We start from the raw sequence: 19,857 nt of genomic DNA on the forward strand, positions 1-19,857 counted from the left end.
TGCTACGGCTAATTACTCTTTTCTATTTTATCTCTTTAAAACAAATGTTTATGTTTTTCGTACATTTCAAACGAGTATGTTGATTGCTTTGTGGTAAGTAAACGGCCTCACAAACATTAGCAGCGCTATTGGAATCTCATCGGTAGTTATTTTTAGAGATGGGTTGTAATTTATGTTATTTCTAGATTAAGGCCGATAATGAACTTAAATAATCTAGTAAAAGAAGGTAAAACAACGATGAAGACAGAAAAACTGAGAGGGTAAGGGTATGAAGGTGCATGATTTAACTTGAGCGACGTGACACAGGCTGCGGGACGGCGGGACAGGAGCGGGACGGGCGACGGGACCGGCGTGATGCATGCCGGGATAATGTCCCGCCTTCATTATTCAATGGATTAACGCAAATCTAATGTCGTTATTCAATTTATTCACAAATTTAATACCACTGCTTAAATGATACAGATAGGTTCCTTGAAGTAATCAATAAAGTAACAAAGATTTCGTCTAAACTAAATAATGCCGGATTGATTTATCTACTACATAGATGCAGTCTTAATTATAAGACACAAAGTAGGAACGAGAAATTTTTACGAATAAAAGCTATCAATATTTTCCAAAGAACTGCGGAAAGCTTAGAGCTATTTAAAAGCGAGTTGTTAGCAAACATTTGACGTGTGCCGCTAGAGCGCGCGCCAGACGACGCGGCGGTAAATAAAAAATAGAAATATGAACAATGCATCTCAGCTCTGCAGCGCTTCAGGGGCACGTGTTGCAGCGTCAAGCGCTGTGCCGATTTGTTCCGAGCTCTCAAGAAATTGTAACACATAATATAATTTGGTGCCATATTTTTAAAGCACTTTTTAAATACTTATCAATACGTTTGTTCGGTAGTTTACACCTACTTCACTCATAAGTAGTTAATAAAGAGATTTATAAATTAAACTAAAATGTTTTGGACTTAAAATGATAATAAAATTCATCTGTTTTTATATTTACGGTCACTTACCCGAGCCGTGTCCGGGAACTTTTGTTACCGAGATGATAAAGAAAAAAATACACATTTTATTCTCGAAAAAAAGAAAAGTTCTTCGAAAGACTCTCATCTCGAGAGTTAGGGAAAGGGATGTACGAACAAAAATGTTTACGTCGAAAGAAAAAAATAATACTTTAAATTGGAGCGTCGACGATTTTGCGCTCTATTTAAAGTAGTATAAATGCCAACATGTTTTTCAAAAGCCGCAATAAGTTTGTATTAGGACCAAATTGATTTTGCGGTTGGTAGAAGAGCTTTGTACGAGATTATAGCTCTTAAAGCAAAGGCGTTAAGGTATTATAATGTTTTTTTGAATGGCAAAGCGTGCGTTGCGAGCAATGGAATCGCTGGAGCTCCCTACAGTAGACGTCAAAAAAGTGGCGTAGTTTGCTAACGAGGGGGAACAAAGTAGGTACGCTCTACTTGTAACTTATTTACTTATTGCGTTCGTAGGTGTTTTAAGTATTGTTATTAAAAAGTTTTATTTGTTTAAAGTACATTCTAGAGAACAGTTTTTTTTGTATGAAAAATTGTCAACTTAAAAAACAAAACATGAGTTTAATTTTATCGGTCTTAGCATACTAATAGTAGTACTACGAGTACTAGACAAAAATAGGTGTTAGCCGTAAGTCTTATTTCCGCTCTAACATACTGTGAATTATGTTCTTGAATATCTTTTTTATTAAATATGCAATATGAGTTATCACTTCCTATACGGAATGCCAATAAACGCGTCAGCCTCCTCGGATATTACTTGGACTATGAAAACGTTTTATAAAAATATATTCACATATCGATATAAGACACAATTTTATGAGTTTACTTAAAAAAACAAAGGCCATTGGATATTAAATAAACACATTTTTTAATGTCAAATATTTTTTAAGAGGAAACTTTTGAATAATTTTGACTTCATCTAACGCCAAGCTATTCCATCTAAAGTTTCAATATTATAATACAATTCAAAATGAAACTATATCATAAATCGAAAACAAACGTAGTCACACAAAGGATATTGCGTTTCCGTCGTATTCCTTTGTCAAAACATACAAAGAAAGTCGCGGAGTCGCAGTTAAAATGTTTGGGTAAAGTCTTTCCCATTGACAAATGTCAATAGACAAAGATGTCTCGATAGCTAACACTATAACGTGTCTAAACTGTTTCTAGATAACTTTATAGTACCTAGGTTTACTCAAATACATAAAAAAAATCCCCATTTTCTTATCAAATTGATATGTGATATGAATTTTTTTAACTACATTTTAAAGACGAAAACTTACCAATAAAATTATACAAGAACTAAATAGTCTTTGAATTTATTATTAATGAATCTTTCGTATCATATAAAAGTAATAAAGATATTACTAGTATCGATAAAATGTAATTCACATCACTACAGCGATACGTCGCCAAGTTGAATGTTATCGAACAGTGTCGCCGTCTATCGCGGCGATATGTTTTTCGCGTTAAAACAACGGCAGGCGATAAAAAACGCGCGTTATCTCAGACCCCTTGCCCTCTCTCGACACAACTGTCAAACTGATAGCGAAAGAGCGGGACGGAGATATACAACGAAACACTGTCTTTGTCATGTCGATAAAAGGCTTTATACAGGGTTATTCTTTAATTATCAAAAAAATACAGCGTTAGTTAATGTCGGTACTGATCATATTTATTAAGTAAAATAATGAAAATTAAAAAAAAAATATGCTTTAAAAGTATTTATTTGTCGAGTGTAATAAATATACCAGTGTGTACAAAATGAAAATATTAATAATTGAGTTCTTAAGTTATAATTAAACGGGGCCTTTGACCAATAACGGACTTGTCCTTAAATTAATTTAATCAAAACCAATTATAATTTTAATAAAGCACTTCGCTTTAATTGATTCAAATTACTAAGATTAATGCTCATGGTAATTTAGTGGGGGGAAAGAGACAGCCGTATGCAAATATGTCTAAATCAAAGGCAGACAAAACGCCCCTAAGAATAATAATAGACTTGTTTACCACAAAGTGCTTTGCTATGTCACAATTCATCAAACTCGTACCGTGGAACATTTTGACTAAACACCGGGGAAACTCGCAAAAACTTCTATAATTTGAGATATAAAAAAAAGATTGATTGATTTATATTTAATAAACTGTACAACGGAGATTATGAACGCTTTTTAGATTTCAACAAAATGAAACATTCCACAAAGGTCGTTTTATTTGATTTTGAATCGGAGACATTTGTTATTGAATTCAATTAGTTCTAAGAATTATAACCATACCATTTTATTAAGATTCGAACACAAAAGAGATACGCTAGTCACAATAATTTATTTAAATATAGAACAATTGCAAAGGTTAAGTTTATTATTATTTTAACATAACAACTATTTCGTATTTCGTTATGAATTTACTGTCAGACAGTTGTAGATACTAGTACATCGAACTTACTAAAAGCGACGCAGCAAATACGTGCGAGTGACAAACTTTGCGCTATACCGCATTATAGTTTCGGCAGAGGGTTGCTTCGTGCACTAAAGGGAGTGTCTTTTGTGTATTGGTATTCGATAGTGTTGCACAACTTACATTTATGTAGTCTATCGATTATAGTTAGTATTATAGTTGTTTTTATTGTATTTTGTGATATTAACCGTATAATTTGTATTATATAATAGTTTTTAGAATTCCTGATCTGATTAGAATTCTGATCTCCGGTGTTTCGTTTTAAATGCGTTTCAATTGGTCAATTTACACAATGTTATAACTTTATTTTTTCATTTATTATATACATACTTTTAGACATTATTAGTTAGAATCCTTTAGCGCGAATGGCGCGCTTTCGTTACAAAGTCAAGTGGCAGAATGATTAGTGAGGGGACATAAACGTCGATATTTTTGTAAATCTAGTTTTGCCCCGATACACCGGCACAGTTTCGGATTTTCTTCCTAACAATACATAGTTTCATGTGTACCATATTTTCGTTTGTACATTTCATAACTATATACAAGTGAGTAGTTGAAAATGTATATTTAATACGTATACATCTCACCAGAGCTATAGCGGTAGTGCTACAACGCTACGAAATGCTACGAGGTACAAAGGTTCACGGCAACGTTTACGAGCAGCTGGCGGGTTTCGTAGGCGTGTGTGTGCATTTCAAGTATACGAAAGTTGGACTTTAAAAAAAATACTGCATTTAGAGAACCACGCCGGCTTCACGCAGTCAAAGTCGAACGCCGGCAGCGTGTTAACTTAATTTATCGAACTTTGCGCTGAAAGTTAAGCGTTCTAAGCGCTTTAACTGGTTTCATACTCCACTGGATATGTTTATTCTGGCCTTTTAAACAACTTAAGTTTACCAGTTTCCGAATTCTGATGCACTGATCGGGCGCAAGAGAAATGTAAACTCAAATAAAACTATAATACCAAACATCTCCAATGTAAACTCAAGCAAATTTAATATATCATTAATACTAAACATCCGAATAACGATGTAATTAAATTTCCGAATTTAATTGTTTTTATGATAGACTAACTGCCACCAGCGACTCCGTCCGCGCGGAATTTAAAAAAAAACTATTGATCACAGCGTAATTTTATATAAAAGCCTAAAGCCTTCCTCTATAAATGGGCTATTCAATTAAAAAATAATTTTTCAAATCGTACCGGTAGTTCCTGAGATTAGCGCGTTTAAACAAACAAACAAACTACTACAAAATATTAGTATATATAGTCTGTTCTCAATAATAAATTGATAGGAAACATATTATCAGCTACCTTCCAAACCTATAATAATACTCTGCATAAAACCTTTGATGCAACATACGCAGTGAACTTCCATATACAAGACAGACATGATGCGACGCATTTCCTAAGGAAATTGTTTTCCAATTAAGTAATTTACATTGCAAACATTATAATACGAAGCGAGCGCCCTCTGGGGAGAGAACTGCAGTGTAGTGCCACGCTTTCAGAGATATCATTCGTGAGATAATTTCCTAGTAATAATAGAGATAATAAAATAGTTAAGATGTATGAATTTCAACAGCTGGAATGGATTTAGATTAGTAACTTGCAACTTTACTTAATGAATCTATTGATTCACTTATTTGGACTATAAGTCTGCAAAGTAAGGTCAACAAGTAGGCTATACTAGAGATATTTATGGGGGAATTAAAAAAATATATTTGTAATTAAACCTTTTTTAATTATGTAACTTTATGGTGATTACGAAACAAATATAAAAGTGAAGTAAACGATATAAATTAGATGTTTAAAATTGTTTTATATCATATCAGTTCAATATATTAAATATTTTATAATCGTAGAAAACTATTAAGGAATTATAATATTAAATTGTTATTTATAGGTTGAGTACTAACACAGATACTGGATTAATTTAACAAAAGAGGGACGTTTGTAGAAATTCCCTTTGATGTTTTAAACTTGTGTATAAATAAGACCTCATTTCAGAGACGTCACAATTCGTAGCAGCACTTAAGTTAGTAAGTGTTGGAACAAGTAGTTCAAGTTGTTTTCGTATTTTTTTTAATCTTCAAACGAAATTTATATGCTGTAAAAATCTCAATTCTTCAACAAATTGTACATTATTTTGTTTATGTCAATTGCTAGAATTGACCAAAGGCGAGTAGCTATCGGTCATCGTGGCGATCTTTGGGGGAGGCCTATGCCCAGCAGTGGGCGTCTCATGGCTGAGTAGATAGATAGATAGAGTAGCTTCTCTGAAATTTTTCTCTATATTTCTATAAAGGATATTTTATTGTCTTTTAATGAAATTTAAGATGTCATGAAATCATAGTAAAGAAGTATGACCTTGAAATTAGTTTTAACTTTGCAATACAAGAAAATATAGCTTATAAAAGATGATAAAGTTTGGTTTCTTTTTAAACTAAAAAGATGATTTAACAGTGCCCGCTTTAACATCTTCGCACGAATTGGCCCGGCACGCCCGGTGAAATACCACGACCACACAGAAGACAGGCGTGAAGTGGAAGCAATTCCGCGTTTCGTCTGATGAGTGTGCGTCCCGGAGGCCTAATTTAGTCCTCTTTCCCTTCCCACCCTTTTTCTTATAAAGAAAGGATGGGAAGTGGAAGTGGACTTTCCGGATGAGAGGATGCATGGAAAGGGAAGATATTTTCTTTCTGTGCATCCTCTCCTCCGTCGATTAAAGGTAGGCAACGCATTTGCAATTGCGTATGTCTATGGGCAACGGTCACTTCACTATTTCAGCGATTTTAGGTGGCCGCTTGCTCGTTTGCCACCTTATGATATAAAAAAAAAGATGAAATGTTGCGTGTTGCTAGGCGCGAGCGATGTCGCGTGCAAAGCGTTGTGTCGGGCGGGTCGTGGGCGCGGGACGGCAGGGGCATGTCGTGGGCCCGGGGCGCGAGGCACGAGGAGGGGTGTGGGGTTAGTGTAGGTACAGCGCGGTGATTAATGGCGCTCTTTATCAATTATCGTTGTCAGGTGCAACTCGCTTTTTGTGGGGCCCAAGTTTCGGGGGACCTAATGGTGCCTACTTGTGTCTGTTTATTATACATAAATAATGATAATGTATCTATTATTTGTGTGTTACTCTCACCTGTTTTGTTTCCTTTTGGATATACTGATCGAATATGACTTTATTATTGAGACACTGTAACTAATTTAAATACTATAAATTAAATTTTGTCAAAATCAAAATTATATTTGTTAGTTTTTTTCTTGCAAAATCCTTTAAAATCTGTTCTTTTATATTTTAAAAGTTTCATCATATTGTGTAAATCGTCGAATACGTTTTATCAGACAGCATTCAGTAAAAGCCTGAACAAATAGGGTTGCTGCATGTTTGTGTTTACAGGATGCATATTCAGCCTACTGTTTCAGAATGGATGTCTTGAAGTCAGAGTGGGTCAGTGAATAAAGTTTTCTTCATTCGTTGACCGCAAACAAGTCAAGAGCTGCTAAGTGGTCACTTGTTATATTTCACCGCCAGTCTTGGGGTTTATGCGAAAAGTTGTCAGCCCTAGGAACAAGCCTTGTATCTAATTTGATAACGTCTAGCTTTGGGAATTCGCGACATACGAAGTCCTGTGAGTTCCGACGGATAATATCGATGTATGAGCCCCTCGAGGCTCTCCGATGCTTAATGCCTACAGTTTCGTGTTAAACAGAACAAACATATGAGCGCTCGTCTCAAGGAATTGTACTTTACGGCTCGTGGGTGTTACGATGGTAATCGCTCATAAACTTACTAATTTGAATTGTAAGTTTGTTTGATGGATGAATTTTGTATATTCTGGATGACTAAGTTCACAATTGTACCATTGCGGCATTTATGAAATGGTTAGTTTCGAAGAATGAACTAAAGAAAAGACTGAGTGAATAATGATGGTAATGAATCAAACACTTCCTCCGTGTTCAAGAGATTATACATTTTAAAGCAAATAATATTTTTATTTTGAAAATACATTTTAATATAATAAATAAAAGGTATTTACAGGAAATAAAATTAATAAATTTATATTAAAGAAAATAAAGTTAAACATATTTATAAAATTATAGTTAAAAGAGCAATCGCTAGTCAGAGTGGAACAAAGTTACTTTTCTGGTGAACAATCGAAGAGTTCCGCGATGCGAAACGCTACTTCGAATGCAAACTTCGTTATCGATCGTTGAGGGAAAATGTAAAACGAGTTTAGTTTGATTACTGGCAAGCGTTGGGTTGTGTACGTGACTATGGAAACAACGCATTGGTTGTTGTGGTGTTTTCGGTTGGCGAGGGATGTCGACGCCGTGCACAGAGCATGGTAAAGTTTTTGATGTCGTTATTGCGTTCCAATTGTCTGTTAAAAGGTCTTCACATCGTCACATTTGACTTTTACTATCTATTATCACTTGAAATAGATCTCACATAATCAAAATGCGTATAACCATATGGGGTAATAGAAGTTCTCATGTTGAATTAACAGAAACTGGATGAATTAGATGACAAATCTGTTATTTTCATAATTTATTGAACATTAAATTCTTCTCTTCAGTATAAAATATAACCTCAAAATGACAAATCTCCATACGTACACATAGAAACGTGAATAGAATAACATTAAATGTGGTAAGTGACTGCAGTCGCCTGCAGACGGGGCCCTGGGGACGTCCTCTGTCCGCTCTAACTGGATTATCACATCCAATATAATGTCAAGAATAGAATTGACAGTCATCATCTAGTTTACATTTAAGTTATGTTGTTCTTAGCATATTGACTAGTTGTTACCTGCGACTTTGCTCGAAGTACTTTTTCCAAATTATCTAATAAGTTTATAATTAATTTATGTTATACTCGGAAATTTAATAATAGAGATTAACATTTAATTTTTTTTGGAATATTTTTCTTGTTCAACAAATTGCTTGGAAATTAAAAGAAAACGGAATGACTAGATTAGCACTTCTTTCAATGAGCAGCAAATCGAAGCTTAGACAGGGCTTAGGTTAGTAGAAGTTCCAATGGTCTGGATCATAATTAGATTTGTTGTCGCCGCGACTCTGCGGTCCAAATTAACTTATCTTCAGCGAGGTGCTAAATAAAGAGAACATAATCGAATCATTCTTGTCTGATGCTGGCCGTATTTTGTTATCAGATAATTTAAAATAAAAAGCATTTTTTTTGGTAATATTTAGGTTATTTTTACAATCTCAATCTTTCGTAACAGTATTTATAACTCTGAAAGAATAGACTTATTTCAAAAGCGATTTGATTAAAAGATAACTGGCAAAACAACAACCGAAGACCGTCCGACCGAAACCCCTTTTACAATTCCCTCGTAAAATATCGCCAATGGAAATCTATTTCAATCTCGAAGCAGTACAAAGGATAAAAAGTTCAATTAGAATAGCCCTATCGCCGATGGTCACTTCGAGAACATTCTTTTTGTCCGTCGTATAGGACGATATCCTTCTTTGATTAGTATTCATCGTCCGTTCCCACTGGGTGCTCGGGGAACACGCTACGTATTCAGTTAGTGCTCCCACACGAGCTAGACGTCTGCGAAGTTCCAAAGTGGGGAGTTTATTCTTGAAGTACTCGAAAAATGTTACACTCAATAACTTCTCGATGATGTATATTGTTTTTCGACAAGCCGTCCCCAAAGTTTGTATAGAGTTGACGAAACTTCATTGTCGTTTGTTTATTAAAACGTATCTGACAAAATAATTTACTTTGCCAACGCGAACAAGTTAGATGTTTCAACTTTAACTTTATTTCGCAGCGACAATATATTGCGTTTGATTTATGAAGGGGTCAACTATGTCCTTTAGTGGTCCTAAATTTTAAAATAGCTTATAGGGCACAATTATTATATTACAGTCGGAATAAAAACAAACCAAATATAATAAAATATAAAACATGTATTTGATTAAAAATTTCTTTATTATATTCTAAATAAATTTATAAAGGAACAAAACGATACCTTATAACATCGTTCATGTAATACCACACACATGCGTCCATTTTCCGCGACGCAAAATAACTAATACAGATTAAGGTCGCATCGTCCCAAACCTTGCGCAAAAAGGAATACGGATTTAAAGAGAATAACCGATGTAAGAAAAATTGCCAGAAAACGCCTCGTGTGAAACAATTTTTTATAGTATTGTGCTCCGAGACCGAGTATTGTTAGTATAACGAATAGTTACATGTTTCTTTTATAAATGAAATATGAATTTTGTTTTAATTTTTTTTTAATTCCTTAATATATTTACTGCTATGGGTCACAAGCCTTTTCGAGTGCAACATTTACCAGACAATGTTAAAAATAAGGCTGAAAAAGCAATTTCTAATTATATCTCTTTATCGCATTTTTTTTCAGAAATATGTACAGTAATATGCAGTTTAGTGAATAAAAATTGTTTTCTACACAATTTGTTTCGTTTAAAATTTTTGACACTATAATAATTTGATACGCATGTGTAGATATGAGTTCGTTATATTTCCTGCAGCAGACTACCGTACTGTTTGCAATGTTGCAACTCTGACCCTCTTTGTGCGTTTCTTTTGTTGACTTTGCACACCCTCCCTAAAACCTATAGGCATTGTGTATGCGACGCGACAACGACGCGTCTGTAGCTATGCTTTGTGCACTAAAGTTATTCTACACGATTTGAAACATTGATGTTTAATATGTGGATTGAGCCTATTTATTTTATTTTAATTTTTCTAAGGAGTAATATGTCAACAGTTTAACCATTAAATGAAATTAAATGCCTTGCTTACCAAATTATCCAATTCCCTTCGCCACCAACATCAAACACCAACATTAAAACATTCAATTAGTAAACTACAATATTTTATAAAAATCTTAAACAAATTACGGCCACAGTCATAGCATAACTTTTAATAAAATAAACCAAAACAAACAACTAATATCACATAAAAACAAGAAAAATCAACATCAGAACCGGTATGAGGTCCCGACATCCCCGCAAAAGTTAAATGAAAGAATCACGTTAACCCAAACATAATAAGGGATAAATGCTCGCGCCGACTGTTAGGCCCCAACTTTTCGGACAGGTGTTCACAGAATGGATAATAAATTTCAACTTTTTATAACAATATCCGATCTGAGGGTGCCCAGGGCAGGTGAGGCGTCACTCGTTACAACTGTATTAGAACGCATAAAGGTAAAATACAACATTAATTGCTGTCGGAGGGGCGAACAGAAACAATAGGGCCGAGTTTTTCGGGAACTATTGTCCGGGAAAGCCCCCCTCGTCACGGTCGCCGCTTCGCCCTGATTTCAAATGTCGGCTGGAAAAAATGTTGTGCTTAAGTACCAACCCTAAGGCTGTTTTGCGTGTAATCTACTTACTTTCAGAGGGAAATTTCGTGTTGCCTCATTCAGTGCCTATGCTTTTTTTCACTCTCTTTTACGTTAGTGTTATGTTTGGAAACAACGAATTGTAATGGAAGTAAGAAATGAAAATTATCTCTGCTTTTACATGAAATAAGGAATGATCGTCTAAAATGAATACAAGAAACTTTCTTGAATAAAACTCTTGAAAACTTGACTTAAATTATCGTGCTTACAATCGTTTTATTTCATAGACGTATAATAAAGGGAAGGTATTGTTCCAGTACAGTTCGAGGTGAGATAACGACACGTGTGACGTGTTTACGTAACGGTAGAATTGACCGCTCGTAATTGTCTGATTGTCCCGTTTACATTGCGCTGGCGATATGATGGAATAACAGGTCTTTGTTTCACCGACGATCAATGTAACACAGAGACACGCTTGCAGCATACGAAATCGATAATGAACTCAATTTAGTTTTGATATCTATTCGACTAATAATTTCGTAGAGATTATTAAATATGCTATATTATAAATTTGATAGATAATTAGCAAAATTGATTGCCTTTGTGATGTATTTGAAAACAGTAGTAAACTGATATATAAACACGGCTAAACACTCACGTATATACGTCCAGTGGCGGCACCGACTAGTTTCCAGCCCATCGGGGGCCCTTCATCAGGATGAGTGGTACTGGTATTATTTCGCGGACGCGGCCCGTCGCTCACTCGACAAACAACAAACAGTAGTATAAAATATTACAGTAACAGTTTATTTAAAATCTTGGGCTGATATAGAAAAGTTTGTAATTTAAAGTACCACAATAAAAATAATAGCGTAAATTACCAAACTAAACTCGATGACTAACTTGAAATATAATACTATCGTTAAGTTAAGTTAAGCTAAAGTTACAAGACGACGATCAAATGATAACGAAGTCACGGTCGAATCAAAGGAATATAAAGTACTCGTCGCTTCGTAACTTTAAACCTTTAGCGGTCTCATTGAAGCCTTCAGTTGATCTCGTCGCGTCTGCAAACGTCAAATAAATGTTAAATAGCTCTTAAAACCGTTTTATGTCCGTAAGCTCAAAGCTCGCACGATGTTATTTCTGTACTCACATGATTAATATGACATCTGCATGCTGAGACTATTGGAGAGAAGTTTATTGTCTCAATGTAAAACGATACAAAAATAATGATGTTCTCAAAGCTGTAGTTTTAAGAGATTTACAATATGTTTCTTGGATCTTGCTTGTGAATAATTTGAACATTGATATCTAAACTTATAAAAAAACGGCTAAACAATCACGTATATTCGTCCTGTGGCGGCACCGACTAGTTTCGAGCCCATCGGGGGCCCTTCATCAGGATGAGTGGTACTGGTATTATTTCGTGGACGCGGCCCGTCGCTCACTGGCGATGGGCTCAAAACTAGTGGGTGCCGCCCCCGGACGAATATACGTGAGTGTTTAGCCGTTTTTATATCAGTTTAGTATAATGTCTTACGAAAGTTTGAATAATTTACATTGATATCTATTGTCTAATAAAACCTTTAAAAAAACAGATTTAATCTCCATTCTGATTAAAGTTGACCTTTTAGGTCTTGTGGTACTGTGTATTCTCTAACATAGTAAAAGAACCATCCAACACACAAGTACGTAGTATGTTCAATCAGTTTGCTCTCTGTGGAATTGAGTGTCGCTCATACGTACAACTATATAGGACGATGTGCGAACTTAAATCGCAATTTCGACTCACGACAGACTTTTATTTCTTAGTTCGCAATGACAAATCCTTTATTGAGATTGAAACGCCGTTGGAAACGCTTAACTTGCTCCGTATTCAGCCATGTCCCAATCATAAACATGTTTTTATCTGCCGAAAATTGAGATTCAACGAGAGTCTCGGTTCTGTGAAGATTAAATAAAGAGCGAGTAAGTTCCATCATAATAAATATGCCAGAAATTTACTTTGGCTTCTTCCGATTCTTTTATGCTCGAAGCTTCATTAATTCGTAACAATGTAAGATTAATGATGCGCGAACGTCAGATGTTATCTTTACGGATTACGTAAATTGAAAGGTTAAAGAGAACGTTTTGTACAACCGAGTACAAAGAGACTAATTAAGATGAACTGAATTTACGATAGCCTATTGTACAATACATCCACTGAATATCAAAATTACTAAAGTACGTACCATCCTTTTTGACGGTGTTGCCAAGAGGTAGGCAGCCAGCCAACCACACGCAGAGGATCCACCTCAGCATGAGCGAGAGCCCGGCACCTCGCCGTTCTGGGCCCCTGTGGTGCCACGCTCTCGTTCGCTGGAGCTCTGGCTCCTCGTGGTGCCGAATCCTCGACCGCTGTAGCCCCGGCCCCTCGTGGTGCCGCGCCCTCGGCCGCTGTCGACCCATGTTCCCACATCCACTATCATTGGTCCACTTCACACAAACACAACAAACATTATCACGTTGTTACACTGTTTACATTGACGAAAGTAAACTAGATGTAGACCGATTAGTTCCCCTTTTCACAGATTGTAGTACCACTATTAGTTGACGTTTATTAGAATATCATGACTTTAGTTCACTAATTCAGTTTACTGATCGATTACTTCCGAGCTTCATAGTTTTGGCAGCAATCTGCAACAAATAATTATTTTAAAGTTTGGGTATTATTAGTTTTAAACATAGACACAACATGATATCGCTAGGACGAATTATCTAGTTATAAAATCCAATTATTGTATGTCATACGGCGCATATTGATGTTTATTTAGTATCAAACATGCATAAGAAAGAAGAAGTCGCATATAAAGGATTTAAGGTAATTTTTCTATTGGTTATTACTGTGGAACAATCCTTTTAGTACACCAACAGACACGAGACGAACGTACTTCTACAATGTATTTATGGAGCTTAATTTGATATTCGACGAATATTACACGTTGAAATATAATAAGCAAACTAATTAAGAAAACATTTTTCCTGTCTTGATTGCGTTAACATGGTGGTTTAGAATCGGAGTTAATTAATTTTTCTTTACATTGGCTGTTTTATTATTTCTAATGTTGCCGACATTACATTAATTAACAAAATCATAGCTTTCTTTCAGCTCGGCAAAGGAATTTGCAATAAGGCTAGTAATTTAGGTTAAATATTTGTTAAAACCATTAAAATGAAAAGGTTTTTAACTAATGATATAGCAAAGAAATAATTGATATATTCAGCAGTTAAAACATACAACACATTCGAGTTTAGTTTACAAAAGATTGAAAATCAAATATTTATTTTAGTGTACATTTTCATTCATTAAAAGTAAACAAAACTCCGTATTAAAATACTCTTCCAGCAATAAGAAAACATCTAGCAGTAAGTTCGTATATGAAAAATGATTTTACATGTCTTCTGAAATTTTAAGTTTTTAAATCAATAGATTTCAATTTCATTATAATTAAAGGTGCAAAATATGACTACTATTTACAGTAAAAAATATGACTGAGCATACAATTTGTAAACTTTAGCTGACATAAACTTTGCTCGGTGTCGCTTTTGTTTCAGACAGCGTACGAATTCTCCAGTGTAGAATCGCAATCGATTGATAACGTCGTAGTCAGGACAATGTTTGTGAACAGAATCTCATTCAAGATTTATTCCTTCGATATGCTCAGAGACAACGTCAGTAAGTATTGTTATCTATTATCAATACTCTACATTAAGGTACACTGTATCATACAGTCTACCTTAATGTAGAGTATTAGACTAAGAGTAGAGTAGTATAAGTAGTGCTAGACTAGACTAAATTTATTAGGAATCTAATGCACCCTACTCGTTAATAAGTCATGTGGAAACCCTCGGTGTTAACTGAGAAGAAATTTGCACTTAAGAAATCCTTAAATAAAATTATGATTACTGCATTATTTGATGGGATTTACTCTTCAAAAATACCAAAGATTGGTCATGTAGATTTTCAAATATTTTCTTTTTTACTAACTCTTGTGCTTTACGAGTAACAACTACTTTGTACAAAAATTTTACAACTAAAAGGTCGGGTAAAGCTAAATAAAGAGTCATTAAAATATTTCACAAGTCACCTTCAATGTTCACGGAATAAGAACGGAGTAAGGAATTTGCGTGAGCCTTGAAATGTTAAGTAGAGCTTTAGTAGTATAAGTAGAGACGAAGGCGATTTAAAGTGGCACTTATAAATCAAAACGTTAAAACTGATCGTGTGATAAGGTTTTAGTATTAATGGGTAGGCTTTTGCGCGAAGTCCGCCTCGCTCCTCGAGTTTTGGAAAGCAAAGTTGACGACATCACAAGTTGTGTTTTTATAATTAATGGTCCCTTTATTCGTGACTTATTTAATTGAGAACAATTTAATTTGGGGTCGCTCGCTCGCCGCCGTCGCCTGATGTTTGTGTTTTCCTTTATTGAATTGAAATTTCACGTAGATGAAATATTTGGAATATCTCTTGTTATAAAAATTTTTGTTCAATACATTTTATTAAACAAAGTTTATTTTATTCTCTGTCCATATTATATCTCTACTAGTCTGTCTGCTTAACTTAATGCATAGTCGGAAAGATAAATAGAACGCGCAAATACCAGCGAATTTCAAAAACTCTGTTACTCCTTCAGTTTCTCAAGTTGTTTATAATAATAAATGTATATTGTTGAAAAAATATTTTACTAGCACAAATGTAATGACCCGTACCATACGCGTTTCGGTCTACCAAAACCACGCACGACATTTCATCGAAACAAAAATTCCACAATACAAACATAGGAAACTATACTTTATTGCAAGGGTATAAAATCCTTAGTCGCTGCAAACCTATAATTGTTTCCGTACGTCACGCGATCTGCTTATTGGCGGAATAAAAATAACATTATTAAGCTCAGGGCTCCACAAAGTTATGATCGTTGGCCCATTCAATCAAATTGCTATTATAATAATAAATTTTGCGGCTCGACTGTCGTTTGTGGGTCACTGCAGCTACTGCTATCGCTGACGGCATAATGACCGGGTAATAGGCTTAGCTACATCAAGCTACACTACTACAATGAGTTTCGCTTGTCATTTTAAGCTGTTCAATAAAGTCGAGACTGGCGCTGCGTATTAGTCATTTGCTTCAGAACTAATATCAAATACTTATTAAATTGCGGATATAAAGTCTAGGTAACACTTGGTCCTCGTATAACCGGAGATCTTATGTTCAGTAGTTCTAAATAAAAACCATGTCTTAGTTTCAAATTCAATTTCCTTTTACTAGTCAACGACATTTATTTAAGTAAGATGTTGTCGTGTGTACCAAAGTATCATTATTGAAGTTTTTTGTTAAGCAAATACATCGCTATCTTTGATTTAACATAATTTAATTAAACCTTAGCTATGGTATAGACACATAAACGTGATAAGCTACATATAATTAAGTAAAATTTAATCAGCACATGGTCATTTACATGTAATTCTCCAGCAAATATTAATGTAATCCAACTAATTTTCAGCGCAAACAGACCAAAGGCCAAGCCAAATACAATGCAAATGTACACAAAGTTACTAAGACTGTAATAGACTGAGCAAGCGGACTGGCGTATTGTAATGAACATTGCGTCAAATTGTTAACACTACAACAAAGGCTTGCATTTGTTAATACAAATAAAAATAACAAGCTGATTTATTTAACTTATATTAAGTAAGAAATGTGCTTAGTTAATACGCATACATAGTTTTTAATCAGTCTATAACTAAAAGACCCATGTAAGTCAAATTCATAAGTGTATTAAAATCTTCAATATTTAAAAATAATTTTACTTCAGGGAGTTCAATAAACGCAATGGTAATATATCGAAAATTCAGTAGAGCCTGGTCAAATACATATGTACCTTTTGTTAATTGCTTGCCACTTGTCATATTTTATTGACAATCTCGTGGCTCGAATTGACGATAAGAAATATTTATGACACGCACTAAAGCGGTGGGGGTGCGAAAATTACTTATACGGTGTTATTTTTAATAGGCCATATTATGACCACTTCACACCGTTATAACGTGATATAACGTCTAGTTTTATGACACTCTAATTTCGTGATTGCACCTGCTGCTATAAATAAGAGGCATCGACATTTATGACAGGGATATATTTATTCAAGGCACTAAGACCTCTAGAAGAGATGATGCCATTATTTTTAAGTGCTGTGCCGATGAAACGTTTGAAAATTTACAAAAAGTTATAACTAGAATCTAGTAATTAATATTTGTTTTTTGATCAATCTACAAAAGGTACGTTAAGATATTACTAAAAGCTATCCAAAATACATTTAAGTTTAGTTACAGGGAATGTACAGACTGTACATTTCTAATTTGGTACTTAAAAGAAGTCTGTGCATGTTGTTAGAGATTGTAGACTGATTAAGTTGTTCATACACATTTTAGTACCAATAAATAAATAGAAAACAACAAACATATCCACAAATCGTTGTACAAACTCGAATGAATGTAGGTGAATAAAAAAAACTAGTTCAAACTCGGCATCCCATTCGTGCGACTTCACACTGCGCTGAACACCTTTACAGCTTAATTGGTTTTTGAACCACAGCCTTACCTCTCTATTGAGTACAGTCGGAGAAAAAAGTGCATCGGCTCAGGTAAGCATTTGAAGTGCTAGGATTGTGCACAATGGATCCGTGGGCGTACATTTCAAGCCGCCCCCAATGAATGGAGCCTGTCAAAACCGACCCACGACCGACAATACACCGGAATCCTAATACAACCAGTTAATTTCTGTATTGTTCGTTTACAATGCGATGGAGTATCCGACGATCGTCGATTTTAATACATTTTGAAATTGAAGTATAATTTGTTATGAAAGATTAATTTAATAGCTTAGAAAAGGGCATGTGCACATTACGTAGAAATATTATATGCATGGAAAAAAGCGGCCAAATAACCTAAATCTATAATTCTTCTGAAAATGGCGGCAATCATAAGGTAAACTTGACCACTTATATACTTCTACCATAGAATCATTAAAATCGTGGTTACAAAAATAATTATACCTTTCTTTTAAGAAATGTACAATAATTTGCTCGCAGAAAACAGTTATTAGGTAATTAATAAGCCAACATTTAACTAAGAAATCATTTTAATAGTAACATTTATTAATATCTTTGTAGAAATGTTGAAAATGAACAGAAAATTTCTCTTCTGAAAATGTCTCCGCCATTCGAACACCTCCAAATTGGAGGAACGGTGTGGGAATAGAAATGTACAAGTTAAAAACTGTTCGTAGCTATGTTCATACAGAACTAGTGTTAGACTTTATTACGAAAGGATGCAAGAGATAAATCAAATTCTTATTAAAGGATTATTAAATTAAATAATTTTATTCATAATCATTAATAGTAGCAATAAAAGTAATTGTACCACTATCGATGGATCGGATCCTTCTACGTGAATATCTTGAAGCTACACCGGCCATAAAATATCCGTACAGGGCAAATCTCCACCATTACCGGGATGTCATTCCTTGTATACGTTAAAAGATCGTGTGAAAGGAAAAAGTGCAAGACGATGCACTACTATGGAAAATTGTTGACCATATGAAGTTTAATAAAAAAACAAAATTAATTAAACGAAGCTATAAGACGCATGTTAGAAATAAATTAATGCTTATAAAAAAGTATTTATAATATACCATAGTGCCTTTCATAAGAGAAAGCTTTTAAACATCGTGTGAAAGAAGAAATTTTAATAGCTTAAATTAAAGTCGACTCAGTATAATTCTCAGTGCACGGAAAGTGTACTGGAAGGCTGGAGATATCATATAGTGGCATAGTTATATCTTATGGACAGGAATCATGAGCGTGGTTTGAAACCGTTTACTCTAACTATAACAAATTTCTATCCAAATTCAACTAATATAAAGATAGAGTTTTTGGGATCATTATTATAAAAATGCTTAATTACCAATTGAATTTGGGTCCTATCAATCCTAATCTATCAATGTTAAATAAGAAGGTTCGAACCTTATTCAAACTTTGAAAAGGTCTAACCCTAAAGGGTGTAAAATAACTATAGGATTATGCTATCGCGGACTAAGCGGTATGGAAGCAGCTCGTCGACACATCAGTGGAGACACTTCAAGATGAGCACGACCTTCAGTAACATATAGCAGGAGGAAGAAGAGAGATGCTACCTAAAGATACATTTTACGAAGATTCACTTCTGCTGGCATATGACTTGCTTTGTCGCGTTAATGACGAGCTGATTGCTTAACGCAATTCACTTTAATTATGTTAATATGTACAGACCGCAAACCGCATTGACAACTCAGTAAGACACGTTTTGAGTTGTGTGGCCTATTGACCATTGGATGTGTTTTTTATCCATATTAAAAATATTGCATAGCTGTCGGCCGCAACTTTGTCCGCACAGAATTAATAAAAAAATTAATGAGTAGCCTGTGTGTTTTTCCAGGCTATGTTCTACATCTGTGCCAAATTTCATTAAGATCCGTCAAGCCGTTCCGGAGATACCTTCAAACAAACATCCATAATATACATCCATAAACATTCCCACTTATAATGTTAGTAAGATGAACTACCTCTAAAGTCTCTATCACCGAATAAGTATGATTATTTTAAGAAAACATTGTGTATTTTAAGTCTTAGTTTTAGGAGAAAACTGGCATAGGTTTCTGATTTAAGATACAAGACTCTCATGATTTAATTCAAAACAAGCTTGAACAAAGATAGCAATCGCTACCCGCTTCCAACCGTGATTATTAACTCCTTATCATGACACGGGATAGCCCAGTGCCCTACTTTATAGTTAACTAAGTGAATCGGTCGGTCGAGATTAGAAACTAACTTAGTACCCAAGTAACTTAACCTCTGAGTACTACAAAATCATTTTTAAAAAGTTTTTAACTTAGATTATTGGCTTCATAGCGGGTTGTAATTGATTGTTTTGAT

General features: G+C 34.6%; 1 protein-coding gene across 1 annotated transcript in view; it reads right to left on the reverse strand.

The window, feature by feature from the left end:
• Window positions 1-19,857, reverse strand: part of LOC106125072 (uncharacterized) — a 93,157-nt gene that overhangs the window by 63,386 nt on the left and 9,914 nt on the right. The window contains 1 exon segment of the mRNA XM_082930816.1: window positions 13,078-13,522. Within this exon segment, the coding sequence (XP_082786942.1) occupies window positions 13,078-13,294 (217 nt within the window). The 5' untranslated portion in view covers window positions 13,295-13,522.

This window comes from Papilio xuthus, unplaced genomic scaffold (assembly GCF_000836235.2).
Source record: "Papilio xuthus unplaced genomic scaffold, Pxut_1.1 DF825928.1, whole genome shotgun sequence".
NCBI classification, from domain to species: domain Eukaryota; kingdom Metazoa; phylum Arthropoda; class Insecta; order Lepidoptera; family Papilionidae; genus Papilio; species Papilio xuthus.